Raw genomic sequence first — 22,205 nt, forward strand, 5'->3', positions numbered from 1 at the left:
CATGGAACCCTGCTAGCTTATTTCCTGTCATACACATCAATGAATCAACAGTGGCAACTCTTAGTAACCAGTGGCTATAAATCAACCCCCCAAAGTGCTAGGTACAGGTTTTTCAACCTGAGTGACAGAAATTTCTCTTTGTGTATGTGTGTTTGTAATTTAAACCCATTTTTAAGAAGTTTGTCTTTAAGGTATATTATTTTCTAGGCAATACATTCGGGTCCTTAATGGAGACCTAGTGATGGAACACTGGCCTTAAGTCCGTTATCCTGGATACTGTTATACCTCAACATTCCAAAAAACACTTTAACAGAAATTAACAGCAACTATAACGAAATCCTGACATTTCTGAACTAGAAGCGTTTTCTAAGGGATGGGATTACTGGGTTGACAATTTCTCTTAATCTGAAAAAAAAAAAAAAAATCCATCTTCCTTCCTCCCTCCCTCCCCTCATCCCCTTTCAGTCTTCTTCCATCCCGAGAGACGCACGAAGACTCTGACCGTTTTTATTTGAGTGGAAAGTTGAAAGAGAGCAACACACCGGCTGCACCCATCCAGCGCTCCTCGGGGTGGAATAGCAAAGTTCTAGGGCACAGCCTTCCTGCCCGGCGCCGGCGAGGCAGCCGCTCACCGCTACCTGCTCAGCTTCACGCCGCATCCCAAGGTCCGCCCGCCGCGGAACAGTTGCGTCTCCATCTGGCTGCCAACCCACCCAAGCTTTCTTCTCCTCCACCACCACCACCTTCCCTCCTTCCCCCCTCCTCCCCCTCCTTTCCGTCTTCCCTCTCCACCCCCGCCCCCAATCTCCTCCTCTTTTTCTCACTACAAGCGGTTGCTGATGCTGAAGCCGAGCGTCACTTCGGCTCCCACGGCAGACATGGCGACATTGACAGTGGTCCAGCCGCTCACTCTGGACAGAGGTAAGGGAGCGGCTCGCCCGCCAGGCCACTGCGTCTCCTCTGCCTCCCTCTCTGCCCCTGCCAACTCCCACCGGGACAGCCGGACGCGCTCGGGCAGGGGCAGCAGGGCGAGCGAGGACGAGCGAAAACGAGCGTAGAAGGCGTTCGCGCGGAGAGCAGGATACTTTCTTCCCCTTTCTCTGCCCGCCACGTCCCCACTGTCCCTGCACGCTGCGCTCGCCCGGCCCAGGGATGCCTTCGCCGGGCTCAGGCGCTCACGCTGCCACTCCCAGCCCCTCGCCCGGTCGCCTCCGGGCCGCCGGCTTTGTCGGCGGAGGCACAGAGACCGGTAGGCACCCCGGGCTCGGGGTTGGAGAGGGGCAGGGACGAAGCTCGCCGCGCCGGGCGAGGGCGCCTGCAGCCGGAGACCGGGGAAGCCTGGCGAGGGAGCCGCCTGCCAGCCTGCGCAGCCCGCGGGCCCGAGAGGGAGGAAGTTTGTCCGGGCGCGGGGGAACGAAGGTCGGTAGGGCTGCGGCTGCTCAGGCGGCCGCCCGGGGGCGGAGGAGGCGCACCCCGGGGTGGCCTGTGCCGGGGCGCACGGCGGCTGGGCTGCAGCGGCGAGGAGCTGCCCTCGGCCGAAAGGGCAACGCGGAGCAACGGCAGCAGTGCCCGGGCTGGGGGCGCAGCGTCGCTGCCGCGGAGCCCGACTCTTTCCGGCTTCGTGCTCCGAAGGCGTCCGGGGTCTCCTCTGCCCCCCGCCGTCCGCCGCGCTCCGGTGGGGGCAACTCAGTTTCTCCTGCCCGGCCAGCCTCGTTCCTTCTCTCCCCAGCCCGGTGTCAGCGCGGTACCCCGGCTGCGGAAGGCGCTGGGACGCAGCGCAGACTGGCTTGAAATTCAACTTCTGACCCGCGACCCGGTGCGTCTTGCTCTCTGACTTGAATGGGGAAGCAGTGTTTGCTTCCTCCCAGGACCTCGCCAAGCCTAAGGCTAGAATCCCCCGGGGCTCTGCGATGGGGTGGGGGGCCTCTCTGGAGCGCGCCTACGAGGCTGTACCTGTGCCTGAGTGTTCGGGTTTCCTTTCTGGCTTCCTAAGTCTAGTTATGCAGGCGCGGGAGTCCCACGACGCCGCAGCGGAGGACACCTGCTCGTCCCCGACCGCAGCAGCCGGATTTAGGACCCTGGGCGGCCATTTGGAAATGGTGTGCTCAGTCGGAGGTGATTTAGTCCGATGTGCCTCTAAAAATATTCTTCCTAGCGGATTAAACTGGACCGTGGGGCAAAGCAAAAGAGCATCCCGCTGCGAGTACAGTGCAAAAGCCAGGGAACTCAGTGGGGTTTTAATTTGGAGAGATTGTGGATGACTTTAACGCAATCTATTGGCGCCAGAACAGATAGTATGTAGTGCCCATAGCAACCTTACTTGGGGTAAGAGTTTAAAAATAAAAACCAAAAATAAATAAATTAATTAATGAATTTAATTAAATTAAAAAATGTAATGATTTATTTATGTTGGGAAATGTTGATTTGCAAGCTACTAAATTAATAACAGTAGTTAAAGAACTCAGAAATCTAGGGATAATCCATGAGTTCACCCCAGTATCATCATCTACACTAAGCAGGATAAATCCATTGCCATTAAGAGCCAGATGGCAAGCTATTAGAAATTACGGATTTCCCACGAATTTCTGTTTTAATGTTATGAGCTCTTATATCGTCCCATTACTAAGTCAGCCTTTAAATATCCCAAGTAAAACGACTATACTGGGAGATAAAAACCAACTGCAAGAAAATTGCTACCTGAGCAATTTTATATATTAAGACCACTAAAAGTATTTCACCTCTTGAGTTTTACCTTAGCCTCGAGATTCCTGACGCAGTTGTGGAGAAGAAGTGCTATCAGACCGGGATCTGTTCTTAAAGTTTGTTCTTGTTCACAGCCAGACGATACCTGTCCTTTCCATTGTGGTTAGGTCCATTTAGTAAGTAGCTCAAGAGGCAGAATGAGACTAGGTGTAGCTGAATAAATTAACCAGCAGCCAACTGCAAAGTCTGATTTGTGGATGATGAGTTATTGGCACCATTGCTGTCCATGAAGTCAGTGTGTATAAATATTTTTCCCTCTACCCTACTAAACCATGATTAATTACTTGATTAATTGCATCATTAAACCAATGAGAGAAAGAGTTCTGAAAAATGTTCCTACAAAAAAATACAAGTCTGTTTAGAAAGGCAGCCCAGTAATACTTATCTGGGTCCTATTTGGTTAGAACTGTGATGCTTGCTTTGGATGGGTTGGTTAGCATCTTTGGGCATCAGTTTTCCTCTGTGCGCTGTAAGGAATTTGGATTAGATGATTCTGACACTGTGCAACTCTAGTAGTCTATAAGTCAATTAGTTGAAATTAGAACTCAGTTTCTGGTCTTCTACTGGAAGATTTTCCAGATTAGTCCCTCTCCCAGGTTGTTTGAGTGACCTTTGATGTATCCGGAGGTCACCCACTGATTTGGCCCCGTCAAAGCATTTCTCACATTCTGGTGCATCTGTCTCCTTGTTGAGTGGTTACTCCTTGAGGGAAGAGACCATTTCTAAATTCATTTTCATATTCTCAGTGCCTCCCATAGTTCCTGACTCCCGGTAGAAGATCAAAAATTAATGTGAACTAAGGACTGCAGTAATTTAAACAATGTTCAAAGATTGGGATTTAGTAGTGAACCAAGGTACAGTTCATAGATTCATGACATTTTGGCTCTGGGAAAGATGGCAGAAAAAACACAGGCCAGTGGTTCTTAACCTTCCTTTCCCTCTGTGTGCTTGACAGATTCCTATCAGTAACCATAGCTCACCGAAGCTGGGATTAGTAACCAAGGGGTTTGGAGCAGGTAGGCAAAGGAGAAGGAAAGAAGATGCTTGGCAAAGCCTCCCAAAGGCATCTCAGCAAATCGGAATGCATGAATCCATAATTTGATTTTTTTTCTCCTAGCATCTTTCCTTTTCAAGTGAGAAACATTGAAGAAGCAGTAAGTATTTTCAAGTTTACTCCACTAGTTAGTGGGAGATTTTATGCTAAAATTTAAATCTCCTTGTTTGATGCCCTTTGGCACCGTAAACCAATTTATCTGGAATCATCAGGGCAAAGGTTTTAAGCAAAGAAATCAAACCTGTAGATTGAAATTAAGATTTACTCCTTCCAGAATTCAAAAGATATTACCTGAAAGTAAGAAGCTCAGAAGTCTACACCAGCTTCTTGGACCTTGTTTGGGGAGCAAGATTTTGCCAGGATCAGGCTGGGCTCTGAAAAGATGAACACAGGGACTTAATATTCCAAACTCTTTTCCACCTTCCATTAAGACCTCATATTAAGCCTGTAAAGGCCTCTGGTGGCTATGGCCAGAGCTGGCTCCTGTTCACCCTGGTCCTAGTCTTTTGGATTCTTTACTCGCTTATTGAATGCCTGGTATAAGGCAGACCCTACTATAGAAAGGTTAACTGGTTAACATGGTGGTGAACTAAACAGACATAATTCTAGTCTCTGTGGCAGTTAGAGACCATGGGGAGAGAGAGATTAATCCATATAAATACATATGCACACACACATACACAAAAAATTCACTCATGCAATAAATATTGATTGTATATGTCATATATGTATATACGCATAAGGTATATACATATGATATACTACTCTCTCTATATATAATATACTATAGAAACAAAAGTTTCTGCTTTTCTGGTCCTTAAGATTGTCATGGTGGAAACAGATAATAAATGAGGGACTGATTAGTTAATTCAACAAATAAGTATTGAGTGTCAGCCTTATGGACAGCATTATTTTCAGTTTTGTGGCTAATGAACAAAAGAGATAAAGTCTAATGGAATTTACACACATGAGTGAGACGCAGAACGCATTCACGTACAATGCCAGCAAGAAAAGCTAAGCAGGACCAAGGTGAGTGGCAGGGGCTGCTCTTGTGGATGTGAGAATCAAGAAAGGCCCTCTCTCCTGGACTGATGACATTTGAGAAAAGATCCAAAGGAAATAAGGAAGCAAACTCTGCAGACGTGGTGGGGGTGGCGGGGGGGTGCCTTCTGCAGAAGGATGTTATCTGTGCATCCTAGGAACATCACGAAGTCTACATGAAAAGGAGAGCACAGGGAAAGAGTGGTGGAAAGTGAATGTGTGAAGGTGGTGGCCAGGAATCGGGTGATGTAGGTTATGATGTGGATTTTAGATTGGTTGGAAGTCTGAAGTACTTACTACGAAGACAGAAATGATGTGAAGATGGAAAAGAATGGGGAAGGACCTATTTACATGGTGTTAGGCAAGGAAAGGTCATGAGAAAGCAAAATTTAAAACCCAGTTCTGATGTATTAATATAATTTTTAGGAACAACATTCTGGATAAAGGGAAGAATACACGTAAAACCAACTTGACTGCGTACAGCTTGGCTACCATTCCATTAATACATCTAGAACCAAACAAATGATCCAAAAGAAAAATTAGCGAGAAGGAATAACACTCCAAATGTGCCTCCTAGGATAGGAATTTGGTTTTAAGTATACCAAGAAAATCTATAGATCAGCTTTTTCTTCTTATTGCTAGGATAAAATATCATATAATTAGATTTTCAAAGACATACTGAGAACTGTAATGTACACATCCCTATGCATAAATCTACATGTTGAACCCAAGTGGTCATATTATGAGATATAGCCATTTTTAGTCTAATATTTTATATTAGACAGTGATGTAGAAAGTAGTACCTGTAATTTTCCCTTGTGGCAGAGAGAAGAGCCTGATAAGGAGATTAGTGTGAAGTCTTCTCTGCCAGAATTTAAAATGTTTATAGCAATTCTTCCCTATACCAGAGGTTAGTGTGTCCCCGATTATAATCTCTAAAACCAGGAATGACCTTCAGCTAAACTCAAGAGAACAAGGCAGGATGCAATCCATGATTCTTAACACTTTCGTAACAAAGGACCCAGGAATACTTCACTACAGTCAAGACTTCATGGATTTAGGCACTTTCTTAAATACAATAGCTCCAATTCTCCTTTGCTTTCCATCTCAAGGTCAGAAAAGATAACACAACTGAATTCTTCAAAACTTCACTTCTTTCTACCTCCCCCCTCTAACTTTAATCGTAATTGCTTTTTCTTTTGCTTTTTTTAAACTAAGGCTTATAAACAAATAATACAAAAACAGGTCTTAGAGAACTATGGATAAATAAAACAGTTTCTAGGTGTGATTAAAATTGTATCAACTTTTGAGACTTTGTTCATGACATGATTAATAGTTTACAATCTATATTAGGTGCCTCCGTAAAATAAAACATTGGTATCCCTGAGTTAGATGCAACTTGGATAAGTCACAAAAGTATAAATGGAAATCTTGATTTCTTGGTTTCTGAAAAGAGTCATAATCTAAGATACTGATTAAACAAATCTTGCTGTGTTTTCTCCTTAAGAAAATAGAACTTTTAGTCCTTTGAAAATTCTAATATAAAACCAAGAGCTTTTATTTTGTGGATTTCAACTTTACGAAAAAAAAAATGAGTGCAAAATTGAATGCAAATGAAAATTCCATGGGTGCCACACTTTTCACGGAATTTATGATACATTAAAATTTTTCTTTCTTTTCCTTTCACTTTTCAAGGCATGCAGAGCTTATTATTTTATGTATCTCCCAATTCAGGCCTTGGGCAGCCCTATAGCTTTCTAATCAACTGTATTTGCCCATTTTTATAAAATCTGCATTTGCCTGAAAATTGCTTTTGCTCACAGTCCAAAGGGGCTCGCCCCTCCTCGCTCTCCTTGCTATTTCTTTTAACATGAGGAGTGATAGAGGAAAAAGGAAAACAAAAATTAAGATAGTTCTTCTGTTGTTTCACACACGTATGCCCTGATGGGGGAGGAAGAAGAGGGATCGACACTGTCTTATGGCTGTTGTCCTAAAACCTTCTCACATCAGCAGCCAAGTATGTTTTCATCTACAAACATTAAGTGCTTTCTTGATTTCTCATATTTTCTGTGAGCTTTACTATACCTAAAATATTTATTTTTATTGAACTTTTTTTTTTTAACAAATCAATATCTGAGTCTTTCATTCTTCACTATATAGTTAGTTACACAACATTTTCCAGGAGTCAGAATTATGCCACATCCATCTTCTCTCTTCCTTTGATAATGAAAAGTTGCAACAAGAAGGTCTCAAATTTTAGAAATCTGTTGATTATTAAAAAAAGGTATTTTGCATGTAATGGGAGTTTTATGTACAGTTTTAAATCTGAAAAGAAATCAAGAAATTAATCATAGAGCTTCCAGAAAAAAGAAAAATATATCTGATATATACTCTCTAGTTTGGTGCAGTAGCTATTCAAACCCTGAGACATATTTGGTGTGCTCTAGTCATTTACGAAACTAATGCTTTTGCTTTTGGAATGCTTCCTAGGGGATCACAACTAGGACTTAACCAGGACTAATAAGGAAAAGGAAACATGGAATGAGTAGTGTCAAATGGAGTGCTGTATACTAGATATTGGGGAAGCTATTATAGGTGCAAAGCCAATACCTCTTGGAGAGAATTCTTTTCTTAGTCCTGATATCAGTCTATTAGGATATAGCCTTCATCAGATCAGGGCACTGGGCTCGTTTATGTAGAACTCAACGCACTGTCTGGCACAGAGTTGGCACACTCCTAATATTTGCTTATTGAATGAACGAATGAAATTGACTTAGCTGGACTGCCTCTCGTGGACACATCTGTAATGCTTAAAAAACAAAAAAACAAACAACACCACCACCAGCAACAAAAAACAGCCTTCCAACCTATAATAAAGTGAAAAGGTGGCTACCTTACTCTATCACTTTGCTTCTGTGTCTGTGTATGTGTAGCAGACTCTTAAAAGTGGCGTGCTCCCCAGGGCCAAGAAAGGCTGTAAAGTGCTGGTGCTGATATCAAGGGCTATTTTCATCGTTCACATCCACCTGCAATTTTAACTTATTATTTGAACCACTCAAGCTTATGCTAAAATACAACTGAAAAGGTTAAAAAAAAAAAAAAGGTATGTGTGTGTATATGTGTATTTGTGTGTAGAGGGGTCTCGCAGAATTTCCTATGTGCACGTGCACACACATGCGTGCACACATACACACACACACAATCTACACTGCTTCATCCCTTTTTCTAAAAACTACAAATGGGTGAATGATAAAGCTGTGTTCTGATAAGCAAGTTAAAACGGATTTAATTTGAAATCACTATGTGTTGGCAAGAGGGAACACGCTTTAAAAGTCATATTGATCATATCGATGATTTACTTCTGGGCTAGGTGGTAGACAAGTTGTTTTATGATTGAATTTTACTAACATTTTGTGCTAGCTGAATTTGAAGACTGGTCTAATAAAAAAATAAATATGCCCAAACACTACTTGAAAAAAATTATGTTGAATTAAGACTTACTTTGACTTTATACTCGGGTAATTATTTATCTTGGACAGAAGACTGTAGCTCCTTCTTTAAAGTGATGGCAATTTCCCCTAGAAACACTGTAGCTATTTCAAGTCCAACTGGTTCTGCTATTTTTGTTTACTTGGCCAGTGTGGTGATACTTATGATATTCTAGTATAAAATCTGTTTGGTTTTTTTTTTTCCTATCAAAGAATTATCTTTAACCCAAAAGGCTAGAATATAGGGAATCACAAAATGGCCATGCAAGTTAAGCCCCCAGTTTAGATGGGGGAGAAAACCATCAAATCCCAGCTGAGTCTATTTAATAAAAATGAGGGAATTGTGAGGTATGGCTGAGAGATTCCTGAAAGTGATCTTTTGAGGAAAATTGGAGAAGAGCAGTAACTGCTGATAGACAAATACCCTTGATTCCAAAAGGGTGAGAGAAGTGTTTTAGGAAACTGTAGTTCAATCTACGAGTTCTTTGTTTTTGTTTTTTGTTTGTTTTTTACAGAAAAGGCAATGATCAGCCACTTTTTATTTATTTATTTCGTGTACCAGAATTCATTGTTTATGTACCACACCCAGTGTTCCATGCAATACGTGCCCTCCATAATACCCACGACCAGGCTCACCCAACCTCCCAACTTTTTGCTTGCTGGCAGAAAAATCTAAGGACGGTAATAGAAGAACGAGATTTTGGCACTTGTAAAAGAAAGTAGTGATCCCGCAGAACCTACATGAGATCACTGAGAATAGATCTTGTCAAATTTCAGGTGTGTGCTATGATCCTACAATACTCATGACATCACAACTTTTAGAGAAGCCTTATGGAAAGTGTAGAAATACATGAAGTGGATGATCATATTCTAGGATTTCTAATGGTTGAAACACTGCTCCAAGGCAGTTTGGTTCTCTTTCCTATTCACTGTTCTTACCGTGATTTTGGATGAGGATCTTGGGAGATTTGTGCAGATGATGTAGAACTAGGCAGGATAGCGAATGATTAAAGAAACCATATCAATATTCTAAAATTATACCTGGCTTGAGTGGCAGGTTACAACATTAGAGATAAAATTTAGGGTCAATGAATAAATTCTTCATTCATTCATTCATTCATTCATTCGCCAGGAAAAAGGAGCCATACTTTTGCCATACTTACTGCTCTTGGTCATACTGCCCAGTGAATACTGCCCCACCAACTCCACTCAGCCACCTGGAAGACCTCGGTCCTGGGCTGGAGTAGGGGCTGTTTCAAATGGCAAAGAGGCATTCCAGAGTCAGCCTGCCAGCTTTTGCATTTACTAGTTCTGCAACTTCCAAAGTTACTAGACTCTTTTGACTCTCCATTTTCTTGTCTGTAAAATGTCAAATGACAAAAATAGCACTGACTTCATAAAATGTTCACTTTACATGAGCTAATATGTATGAAGTATGTATTACTATTGTACATATTACAGGTCATCCTAGTAACCACTCAACAATGGTAATTATTTCTTCCTTGAGTCATGGAAGTTCTGTCACCCCACCATATCCCAGGGGGCAGAGTCAGATAATATTTCTTGTCTTCAGGTTACCCTAAGAGACAGGGACTATTTATTTTGGTATTCTCTAGAAGCAAGATGCATTTGGAGATGCTTGGAGGTCAAAACCAAGTTTTCTGTATACATACCTTATTTGCTAACCCACTCTCCCCAAATCGCTTTTTTCTTGATGCTTGAATAGCAGTCTCCCCCCCATAATTCCATTGGAGTACTTAGCACACAAGATTGACTTTTTTTTTTTTACACTGCTCTCACCCCAGCAAAATTATTTGCATTCACCTTGTTGTTCCCATTACCTATCACAGTGCCTGAAAGATAAGCGCTCAGATGTGTGCTGAATAAATTACTGGTTGGTCTCACATGTTTGCATGTGAAGGGAGTAAGCCTAGGTAGGTGAGCAGATGACACAAAATGACAGATTTTTATTTAAGAAAAAAAAAATCTACATTTATTCTGCTCAAAATTTAAATGGGTGCCTTCCAGAAATTAGTGAATATCTTACTACTGGATTCCTGGAAATGTACAGGCAAAAGTTGGCTGACAGATTGGAAAAGCAACTGAGTGACTTTAAGATTCAGTAAAAGTTTAGGACAGAAATTAGAGTTTATGTAGATGTTCATTGTTTTTGCTTTATTTTATTTGTATGCAGATAGCAAAAGAGTTCTAAATGGCTGACTGGGGAAAATATAACCAAGAGCAACTTCTTTTTTCTCTCCTTTGTAGTGCTTTTTCATTGTTAAGCATCACAGAACAGGGAGAGACATATAGATGCCAGTGAGGGGTAAGAGCTCCGGATCGGATGACTGGGTTCAATTCCTCCCTATCTCTACCTCTCCCTTGCTATGTCAGCTTGGCCTGTTGCTACCCCCTCTTTTTTTTTTTTTTTCCGTTTTCATCCATAAGATTGGAAATAATATCTCTCTACCTCTTGAGGTTGCTCTAAAAATGAACTGGGAAAACATATGCAAGTGCTCAGACCATTGCCAGGTCCATATAAATGCTCAATCCTGATTGATTATTCCCCACCTCTTCTCCCCAGGGCATGCATTTCCCCCAATGCAATAAATGAAAAGTGTGCAAGCTTCAGATCTAGACAGATGGGGGTTTGAATTGCAATTCTGCCACTTACTATCTGTGAAAGCGTAAGACATTTCTTATTCTCTCCACATCTTTCTTTCATTCTTTTTTTTTTTAATTTTTAAAAGATTTTTATTTATTTATTTGACAGACAGAGATCACAAGCAGGCAGAGAGGCAGGCGGGGCGGGGGGGCGAAGCAGAGAGCCTGATGCAGGGCTCCATCCCAGGACCCTAGAATCATGACCTGAGCTTAAGGCAGGGGCTTTAACCCACTGAGCCACCCAGGCGCCCCCTTTTTTTCATTCTTAATACAGGAATAATGACACACACTTTGTATGGTGATCCAGTCCTTCGATTCTTCCCTCACTTAGCCATTCAAGGGACAGTGAATGAGTCTGCTTTGTGCCTGGTACCAAGTCAAGGGCTAGAGGTAGAGCTTGCAGTCTAGGGGAGAGAGACCTTAAGCAGATAGTTCATGATAAGACAGTTTAAGATTAGAACAATGGCTCATGCATTGAGCATTTACTACATTACACTGCATTATACTACATGGGCTACTAGGCAGCCAAGCGTTCTGCTTAGGTCTTTTTTTTAAGATTTTATTTATTTATTTGACAGAGAGAAATCACAAGCAGGCAGAGAGGCAAGCAGAGAGAGAGGAAGGCAGAGGCTTAACCCACTGAGCCACCCAGGCGCCCCTGCTTAGGTCTCTTCTTGTCCTGTTTCAATTAGTCCTCAAAACAAGACTTTGAGGCAGATGCTTTTAGTATTTTGAAGATGTGGGAATCGAGGCATAAATAGGCTAAATAAAGTGATTGAGGCTCAGGCTGGTTGATTCTTGAGGCCTTCAGCTTCATCACTATGCTACGCCTGAGGGCAGGTGCATAGGTCTGTAACGGGGTCTGTAGCAAGCTTTGAGGAATTTGACCTTGTAAGGGACAAAAGATGCAGAGGTGCTTGCAAAGGCTTCAAAAGACAGACAGGCAGACAGACAGAAGGCACACCTGAGAGAAATGACTTTGTCCAGTGCTTGCAAAAGGAATGTATACCAGTGTTGCTGAAGATTAATTTAAGTGATGTATTTTTAAGAGTCTACCACAATTATTGTAAAATAGCAGGTGTTTAATAAATGGCTGTGCTTAGTATTCATTTCTTAGTACCAAAGAGAGAATATCCATAGATAGAATTACAAGAAAGTACTAGCAATATTCTGTTCTTTCCCATGCTGTGCCGGTGAACACAAAAATAATGACTGTGGCATTCAGATTACGTTTCGGCGATCTGTACTGCACAGCTAAAACAGCCAAAACTTCTTTATAGAACCAGAATTTTCACAGACTCTCTTAAGGGAGTGATAATAATGTCCCAAATCCCCTTTCCTTACAGTCTTTGCCTCTAAATGGGATTAGTGAGAGGGATCTGGGAAGGTAACAGAACTCAAATTTCAGGCACACAGAGAAAATTGTGACTTCTTTTTGTCTTTCAAAATTAGCTTTCAGTGTCTTGGAGAGTGTAAACACACTCTGCTTACCCATTATTATTAAAATATATGAGTTGATGTTTCAATACGGATTTCAGTGGTGCAAGTAATGCTGCATTTGTGTAGCATTAAGTGTGGAGGAGAGGTTGCGCCGAGGTAAAACTTACAGATGACTGAAGTTTACTCCTTTAGGCCCCAAACTTACTAATTTTTAACTTAAAAAATATAGGATTCATTTACTTTCCTTCTTTGATACCGCATATGTTCTCTAGAAAGTGGGATTTTTATGAAGGAATTGTGGAAGGTAAATAAGGCAGTAAAACTTAATGCACATTGCTGAAGGAAAGATGAGATACTTATTTGGACGGGAAAGGGAAATTCTGCTTCACTCCAGCTTCTCAGACCTACTTTAGTTATTTGAGGGTGACAGATACACGCCTCTGGATAAAGGAAGTATTCTGGATCGTGTAGACACTCATTTCTTCTGATGTCACACGCATTCCCAGTATTGCCAATTTGGCATCCCAATGGTAACTGCAAATAGCAGAATATTAAGATGGGCATATGGTATGGACTGAAAGTGTCTTTCCCATTCCTATTTTATACGTTGAAGCCCTGACCTCCAACATGGTAGTATTTGGACTTTGGGGAGGTGATTAGATTCAGGTGAGGTCATGAGGGGTTTGCCCCATGTTGAGATTGATGCCCTTCCAAGAAGAAACCAGAGGACTCTCTCACCTGGTGAGTGTGCACATGCTGAAGGCAGAGGTTGAAAGCGAGGAAGGAGATAAATGAACGGAATCTGTGGGCACCTCGATCTTGAACTTCCCGGCCTCCAGAACTGTGAGAATAAATGCCTGTTTTTTTTTTTTTTGTTTTTTTTTTTAAGCCACCTAGTAGATGATATTTGGTTATAGCCATCTAGGCTAGGACAGAGTGGCAGTCATCACATGATCTTGGCCTCAGCAGTCCTTTGTCCTAAGAAGTTGAACAAATTAGCCACGGGCAAGATCTGCTGTGCATAGATACACATTAAGGTATGCCTAATTTCCTGCTTTGCTTTCATTTTCTCCCCTCTCTGGGTTTAGAAATCTCTGCTTTACATGTACTAACAAGTTTTCAAAGCTTCTTGTCTTGCATTGCTCTCCATTGTTTTCAGAGCTTTGAAGAAAATATATTTAATTATTCTTTTCTTAAAAGTTTCTCCGGGATATTTTCCAAGAGGAGATTTTCTATTTGTGAATTATATGTTTTCCGAATGTGAAGGAGCTCTAACTAATCAATTGTCTTATATTCAAATAATACTTTCCTGATCTATTATTGATGTAGGCCTTTGCTTATCTTGCTATTACCTTTCTTTGATTGTTTATGGTGGTAGCCCCAGGGTTGACAGGATATATCTTTAATTTAGCACGGTTGTCCTTCAAACAATACGCTTCCAATTGCTTCTTGCCCTATTGTTATACTTATGCTAGAAGCCTGTAATTCATTGCTATTAAACCAGGGGTCACAAACTAGAGTCCCCCAAACCCAATTTAGCGTGTGACCTAAGATTGCTTTTTGGGGTTTTTCCCTACATTTTTGAATGGTTAGGAAACTCAAAAGAAGAATATTTTGACAGAAGAAAATTCTGTTAACTTCAAATTTCAGTGTCCACCAGTGAAGTTTGATTGGAACACCGGGTGATCATTTATTTGCATATGGTAAATGGCTGTTCTCCAGCTGTAAAGAAAGACTTTGGGAGTCAAGGAGTTGCGACTGACCATTTAGTCTGCAAAGCCCGTGCTCTTTACTGTCTGACTCTTTACAGAAAATGCTTGCTGACCTCTGCTTTTAAGGCATTAGAAAAAAATAGAGAGAATATGTCTTTTATATTTATCTTATTTTAACCATTTGAGGGTCTTTGCCCTTAGCTTTCAGTCTTTCTTGTGCACCTGTGTCCCAGATGGCTCACTCCACTTGCTCTCTGCCTTCCCCCACCGGTAGACTGCTGCTGCTTGTTACTTGATACTGGTCTGATGGTGGCGATCGCAGGGGTTTCTCTATTGTCCTGGCCCAGCCTCAGTCTCAGGAAGGCCCATATCTGAGTCTCAAGGATGGCGTTTTCTAAATGATCTTGCCTCTCTTTGGTCTACAGACTAAAAACTGTGCCTTCATCTCTGGAAGGTCTTATGTAGGAGAGTTCAGCACGCCTTCCCTAGTGGTAGGAGATTTCTGATCATATTCCCTAGGATCCTGGAACTAGGAGTTTCCTGCCTCCTCCTCCCCTTTGTGGTAGAGAATTTTTCTTTTACCATCTTCCTCTTGTAATGTGTCTTCACTATGTGTCTTCATTTCTCGTTCTCATCTTGATCCATTCTTTCTCATGAGCTCCCAGTAAAAGTTTGTGGAAAAAGCCCGTGAGTATTTGCCTGCGCTCACTCCCCCTTTCGCCTTGAAGGATTTTCTATACCCTTTGTTACTACTGTTTTGCCAGATTAACTCAATCTGTGTGAGCTGTGATTCCTACTAATCTAGTTGAGTAAGGAATTGTGTTCCCAGTTGGGAAGACAGGCTTTGAAAGCATTTTTTACAGCTTAGTTAGTTTTCAGTACCGATTTGCACATCTGAGCAACTATTTGGTTAGGCAGACTGTCTTTATGTTGTTATTCATATTTCAAATTAGAATCCAATTCCGAGACTAATTTGAGTGAATCTGTAATATGGCAGACTGAGTTAACACAGAACCTCTCCCATTACAAACATCAAGTTGTGCCAGATAAAGCCTAACAATTAAAAAAAACTATCTATAGCTTAGATTGCAAGTGAGAAAGCATAATCTTCAGGTGCCAGAAATGAAAAGGGAAGTGAAGGCTGGAATGACATCTTGGTAGAAGTGGAGGGAGGGAGATGGAAAACATGTCAAGTGGTTCCAGACTTAGAAATTAGCCCCATGGTTGGGGGCAAAGCAGGAGCTAGGGGTGAGGTGTTGGATATGATCTATACCCATACTTTAGACTTTATTACTTAACTTGGATTCTAAATATGTGCCACAGAGTTGATTCAGGAAATGTTCTCTCAAGAAATGTACATAAAATGATTGCTAGTCTAGAACAAACTAGAGGAAGTAAAATGAAAGACAGTGCTCTTAAGAAACATATAACTACACTGGTTTCTCATAGAACAAATAATCCCTGCCAGAGGAGGGCTCACAATTAAACATTAGAAACATATCAGAAGGAGCTAGAACCTTGGACTGAGTCAGTATTCACAACCAATCAGTGAGTGAATGAACCCTGTGTTTCCCGCAGAGGGAACAGAAATTCAGAGAGAAGGTATGTCTGTAAAATGAAAACAACTTGATGTGGAAAAAATCAGAAAGAGACTATAAAATAAACATATTTATAATTATTTTAAAAATGTATTTTAAAAGAATGGAAACTATAAGGAGATAAGCTGACACTGAAAAATTAATAGGCATATTTGAAAAACATTATTGAAAAACATGAGAAAAGAATGCTGAAAGATTTTTTTAATAAAATGCTATTCAATTACATTAAAGTTCTTAAAAATTTAAAAACGTCAATGTATAACACCATTTTTGTGTTTCACATACAGGGAAAAATTACTTACATAGCAACATTTTCAATTTATCTGATGTTATAGGCTTATATTAGAAATTACTGGGGAACCTGAAAGGAAGCTATTGTGGATTAAATATTAAACAAGCCAGGAACTGGGGGTGAGGCTTACCTTGGGTTTTGTGTTTCTGAGAAATTAATCTGATCATGTCATCCCTTGCATTAAACTCTTCAGTGACTTCTCATTGTCCAACATTCTTAACATGTTTTATATGTTCCTAATTTTATAAATTGAGCATATGCCAAATATTTATTTGTGTATTTTTTACTCCTTTTACTCCTTAGGTCCCAAATGCCTGGAACACAGTCTGGTACACTGCAGGTGTTTGCCAGCTGTTGAAGAAACAGATAAACTCAAGATCTTGGCTCATGTTCACTTTGTGGGGAAACGCTTCCCATCCTCTTCTTCCCGTTTTCCTGGCAAACTCCTCTATTTGTCAGCGTTCAGGTTTCAGATTCTGCAAGGAATCTTCTCTTGTTCTTTCAGCCTAGTTTAGACCCCTGTTTTATATTTCCGCGGCACCTTATAATTCCCTTTTGTAACATTACTCAATTATTCACTTGACAAGTAGTCAAGAGTGCCTGCGATGTCTCAACCATTGGTCTAGGCCCTGGGAATGCAGTAGCAAACACAACAGACCATCTGAACTCTTGTGAAGTTTACATTCCAGTGTGGTTGGGGTGGCGAGGGCAGGCAAGACGAAAGTAAACAAGTAAATACATAGTACTTCATTTAATTATAAGTAGCAGGAGGACACAGGAAGCAAGCTTAGGGAGGTGAGAGAGCCAAAGAAGTGGAGAGTGGCTCATGGACATAGGGGACCAGAGAGGTCCTAATGCAATGAGGCACTGGCCTTGAAAATAACTAGGGGGAGTGGACCAGTCAGAGGAAAGAGCAAGGGTAAATGCCTTGAGGCTAGAATGTTCTAAAGTATTATAGGACAGCAATGAAGCCAGTGTGGTTGGAACAGAGTGAAGGAGGGAAAGGGTAGTAGGAGATGAAGTCAGAGAGGGACTTTTTAAAAAATTTTTAATTTTAGGAGTGATGTCGTTTTAGTTGGTACATTTACCACAGAGCTGGGCATGGTGCAGGGAAAAGGAACATGGTATGGCTTCTGTCCTTGCAAGGGTTCAAAGGAGTGCCGGGGGCCCAACAGCTCCAGGACCAGCAGTGAGATGGCGCAGGGTGGCAGGCCAATTCAGGATGTTGGGTGTGGGGCTGGGAGCTGGGTGTCCACCACTGATTCTAGAGTACCCCATAGCCAGCCCTCTGCAAAGCTGGTGGGCTTGGGAAATCCTTTCCTCAAGCCTCAGATGGGGTTTGCTCCACTTAAGAGATCCTGGTCCCAAGGCCTGGCCGTGGCCTTTGTGCCCACCTGCTTGAGGGGCAGTTCCTGGTCACAGCCTGGGGACTGACCGGGTCCAGCTGAGCTAACTCAGCAGAAGGTCAGCACCCAGCTCCTTTCTGTGCTGCTGGGGCCGTTGCAGCAGGGCCCCACAGAGCCAGTCCCCACGATCATGGCTTCTGAGGGCCACGTTGGCTGCCTCCTGGAAGAGGGTGTGGAAGTTTTTGTGGAGATGAGCTAAGCACTGGAGAGAGGCCACTGCACCCACGGACTGGCTGAGGCTTGCTATTTTAAGGGCTTTGGTTTTTTACTCCTAAGATAATAAAGCCATGAGAGGGATTTTAGTTTGAACAGGCTCTCTGCTAAGTTAACAACAGTGGGTAAAAAGTCCACGGGGAGTTAGGAGAAGCAGTGATAGGTGGTCAGCTTCTGGATACACTGGGGACATTTAGCCAGCAGGATGATGAAAGTTTGAATATAGGGTATGAGAGAAACAAAGCAGTCAATCATGATCAGGCCTCTGGTCTGCGTGTCTGGAAAGAGGGAGCCAATTTACTGAGATTGGGAAGACTACAGCAGAGCAGAGGGAAGGGGTTATTCCAAGAGGAATACAAATTTGGACATGTTGAGGTATCTATAGGACACACAAATGAATTCGAGTTAGCAACTATATATGAAATTCTGGGACTCAAGGGGAAAGTCCAAGATGGAGATATAAATAGGGTTATTAACATATAGATGTTATTTAAGGCATCTGGAGGGTGGAAAGATGGAAGATTGTTGACTCAGCTCTGGGTAATTCCAACATTTAAAAGTTGAGAAGATGAGGAGGCATGAGCTAGAGAGGAAAACCAAAAGAGAGTGGTGATCAGAGGCCATGTAAATGTCTTTTAAGAAGATGGCAAGGATTATCTCTATGAAATGCTAACAGGTAAGGTAAGATATCATTTAGGAATTGACCATGGTGTCTAGCAGTGTGGAGGTCATCGGTGGTCCTGACAGCTTGTTGGAATAGCAGGTGAAAGCTTCATTGGAATAGGTACAACAGAGGATGGGAACAGATATTTTAGAGACAGAATGAATGAGTTTTTGGAGAACTTTGCTTTCAAAGGTTTAGAGAAAACATAGAGTAGCTGGAGGAAGGTAGACTACTTGACATACTTAAAACTCTGTGTCAGTAAGAATGGTAAGAATTATATGTTGTGGTAACAGCTCTGTCCATTGTGTTAACTTTTTTTGCCTACTACAATACTTGACCCATACCAGAAGCACAATGAAATATTTCTTAAACAAGTACCATTTCAGTTAAAATTAGAACCTCAAATTTGTTATCATTTAGAAATATTTTCAATTGACATTGCTTTTTCTTTTAAATTGGACAAGCATATGTATTTTGACACTGGTGAAAAAATGAAGCGATCACAGATAATATGATTATTCCACATCTACTCCCCAGTTCCCCAGCTGACTTAATTATGCAAAGCACCACATACCACCTTTATTTCAGAAAAACCATGCGATGTGACAAATTAATTTGCTAAAAATATTCAGCACAGGTAGCTTTAATTATGTGGAGCAGAGTTTTTCAAATCACAGAAAAAAGAAAGAAAATCTTATTTTTCTTCAACAAAGTAGACTTTGACTTAAGTTTGGAGAGGATCAGGAAACCATGAAGTCTTTTCTTTTTTTTTTTTTTTTTTTTTTTTTAATACTTTTTATTTATTTGACAGAGAGAAATCACAACTAGGCCGAGAGGCAGGCAGAGAGAGAGGAGGAAGCAGGCTCCCTGCAGAGCAGAGAGCCTGATGCGGGGCTCGATCCCAGGACTCTGGGATCATGACCCGAGCTGAAGGCAGAGGCTTTAACCCACTGAGCCACCCAGGCGCCCCCATGAAGTCTTTTCTAAAGTCTTTTGTAAAGGAGCGCCATAGTTGTGTGTCAAATGTTGATTCATTGCTAATGGATGGTACACAATTATGTGATGAAACACATGTATTTGATCCGAGGATGGTCAGTTGTCGTACTACAGATCCAAAGCCCGACATCTAGGGAACTACACAGATGAACGAAGTCATAAAAGATAAGATGAAACACATAGGGTGCAGATAGATAGGGGCGCTTAGCTTTGTTTGATGGATAATCAGGAATGTTTAAAACTTTAAGGCAGGAAGTGAAATGATCTGAGCTGTGAATTTATTAACTAATATGAAAATTAGCTGCAAGATTGAAATGTATGAAGATCAGTGTTTTACAAACATGACTCTGGGAGATTTTATTGGATGCACTTTGAAAAAAGTTCCATGGTTAAAAGGAATGAGGAGATATCAGGTCTCCAAAGTGCTGGATTAAGCAAACTTAGAGATGTCTGTAAACCTTACAGACATCTTTAAGCCTACGACATGGTTTTGAATCTACAAGTCCTAGGCACATGATGGAACTCTTTGTTCAAGAAACTCGGTTATTCTTTGGAACAGTTTGACAGTTTTGGTCTGTATTTTTGTTGTGATCTGGATGACCAAACCTGAACCTGAGGAAGAATTATGGGAATGGAAAGGAAGGAGGTGGTGATAATGGGCATGTATTGACTAATAGGGGGTGAAAACAGGGAAAGGGAAAAGCCCAAAGGGAAACATATTGATCTACAGGGCTGATGAGTTGGCTTAGCACTTAATAAGCTTTGAGATGCTGTGAGGACAACCATATATAAGTTAGGGCTTTGATCCTGAAGGAAATTTCAGAAGCACAGACACCATATAGTACACCGTGTTGGGAATAATGGGAATGATTAGAGCACTGATTAAGGATATTGAAGAAATAGTAGCTACAGGGTTTTTTTTGAAAAAAAAAAAAAAAAAAAAAAAGGCAGGATAGAGCAAAAGACTAGTTTTAGAAATGATATGGCAACAAGTACTTGAAAGTAAGTTTGTTTTTTTTTTTTAGTGTGACTAGCATCATTTCCAGTATTCAGATGGAGATATAAAAAGAAAACCGATGTAAAAAATGTTTTTCTGCTCAGCATATTAATTCACTATGGCAGGAAAGTGTGATGCCTCCTTCAGAAATCCTGACATACTCAGGATACTTGGGCAATCAGTGTTTTGTGACGAGTCAGGAATTCCACACTCTTAGCTTTGTCATCCTTCCTGTGAGTCTTTGGGGGTGGCCCATTGTGTCACATCGGGATTACAGTGCTAGGCTCCCATCGCCTCAACCTGACGTGCTCAGAGGTCTGCCTTCTGGGCTTCCTTGAGAACCACCAGTTCACAAAGAAGTATTTATTCTTAGAACTGTGCCTGTCAGCGCTTGCAGGTGTATCATGGAAAGTGCAGGAATTTATTGAATGGCTGAAAAGCTGACTAGGTGCCATCACCAGAAACAAAACCTTTTAAAACATCAGAAAGCTGAGATTAAATAAAATACAACACACTATGTCCCCCGTTGTATTAACATCCTTTACATAATTAAGTCTACCTGCTTTTATGTTTAGAAGGAAATGGATGTAGCAAAGCCTATGAATGCATTTTCAAGGTCAGGATGTGGAGTTTGGAAGAAAAATAGGGAGCAGAAGGTAAGCTCATAGGAAAATCAAATCAGTCAGCTCTTCCCAGATGGTCACCTTTATACTGTTTTTGTAGCTCCTGAATTAGGCACCTGTGTTTTCTTCAACTCACTCCCTGCCATGTGAATTCTTGCATTTGACATTTTAATTGCAAATAAAAACAATAAATCCTGATTTTTTTTTCACCACCCCCCCTATGTTTTTTACTCTTATTTTTTCTTGGAATGCAATAACACATTTGTATTTGGGGATTCCTAAAAAACTTGTTTGAATTTTACAATTCAAATTGTATGATATGTTATGATAATAGAAATGAAAGTATAGGGTTTGCCACACACAAAGGATTTCTTCTTGCACTTTTCAGGAGACTGACTTGAGTAACTTTTAAGATTTGTTCAATTTCAAAATATATATTACATGTTTTCTATAGTATACATTTTTAAAGTAGATCTATGACTCATGATAAGAATAGCCATATGGGGGCCCCTAGGTGGCTTAGTCGGTTAAGAGTCTGCCTTCAGTGCAGGTTGTGATCCCAGGGTCCTGGAATCGAGCCCTTCATCTGGCTCCCTGCTCCGTGGGGAGTCTACTTCTTCCTCTCCTCCCTGCTTGTGCTCTCTCTCGCTCTCTCTCTCTAATAAATAAAGTCTTTTTAGAAAGGGGGGAAAAGAAAGAATAACCATAGGGATTTCATACCTAATTCAATTTAAAATGTTCCTTGAATGTGATAGTCACATGTCAAGTACCTCATCTACCCCCATACATGAGAAGAACATAATGCCTTTAAATAAACCATAACTTAATAAACAAATGACTCAATAAACAAAAGAATGTACTTTTCTCAGTCACTGCTTTCAAGCTTCAAGGGCATTTGAACTGGAATTCTTATTATTGAAATATCAGGTAAAAACAGTAAGCTACCACCATCAGTTTTTAATAAACCAACACAGTAATTTCCACTTTCTTTTGCAGTGCTTCTATGCATTGATAAGTGTTGACACTGAGATTCATGTAAAAGAAAAGTGATTCCTAAGAGATACACATTGTTTTTTCTCTTTCTGTTAGAGATACCCTTAATAAATGTAGCAGAAAACTAAATGTGTTTAAAGCATTTATACAGTGTGATGAAATATTTGCACCTATGTTAAGGTGCTCAGTGCACATACAATTAAAGATAGGATAAAACTACTCCGTAAATTATGGCAGGAGTGCTTTATATTAATACCACTT

The 22,205-nt window shown here is 41.1% G+C and overlaps 1 protein-coding gene across 3 annotated transcripts in view; it reads left to right on the forward strand.

Moving 5' to 3' along the window:
• The first annotated feature begins 839 nt into the window (after positions 1–839).
• Positions 840–22,205, forward strand: part of LIN7A (lin-7 homolog A, crumbs cell polarity complex component) — a 124,596-nt gene continuing 103,230 nt past the window's right edge. Inside the window, exon 1 of one of the 3 annotated variants that reach the window (XM_046010812.1) lies at positions 840–921. In XM_046010812.1, coding sequence (XP_045866768.1) covers positions 840–921 — 82 coding nt within the window. Of the gene's footprint in view, positions 922–1,175; positions 1,250–22,205 lie in introns of those variants that run through there. The other 2 variants (XM_046010813.1, XM_046010815.1) reach the window with 2 other exon arrangements.

This window comes from Meles meles, chromosome 7 (assembly GCF_922984935.1).
Source record: "Meles meles chromosome 7, mMelMel3.1 paternal haplotype, whole genome shotgun sequence".
Lineage (NCBI taxonomy): Eukaryota > Metazoa > Chordata > Mammalia > Carnivora > Mustelidae > Meles > Meles meles.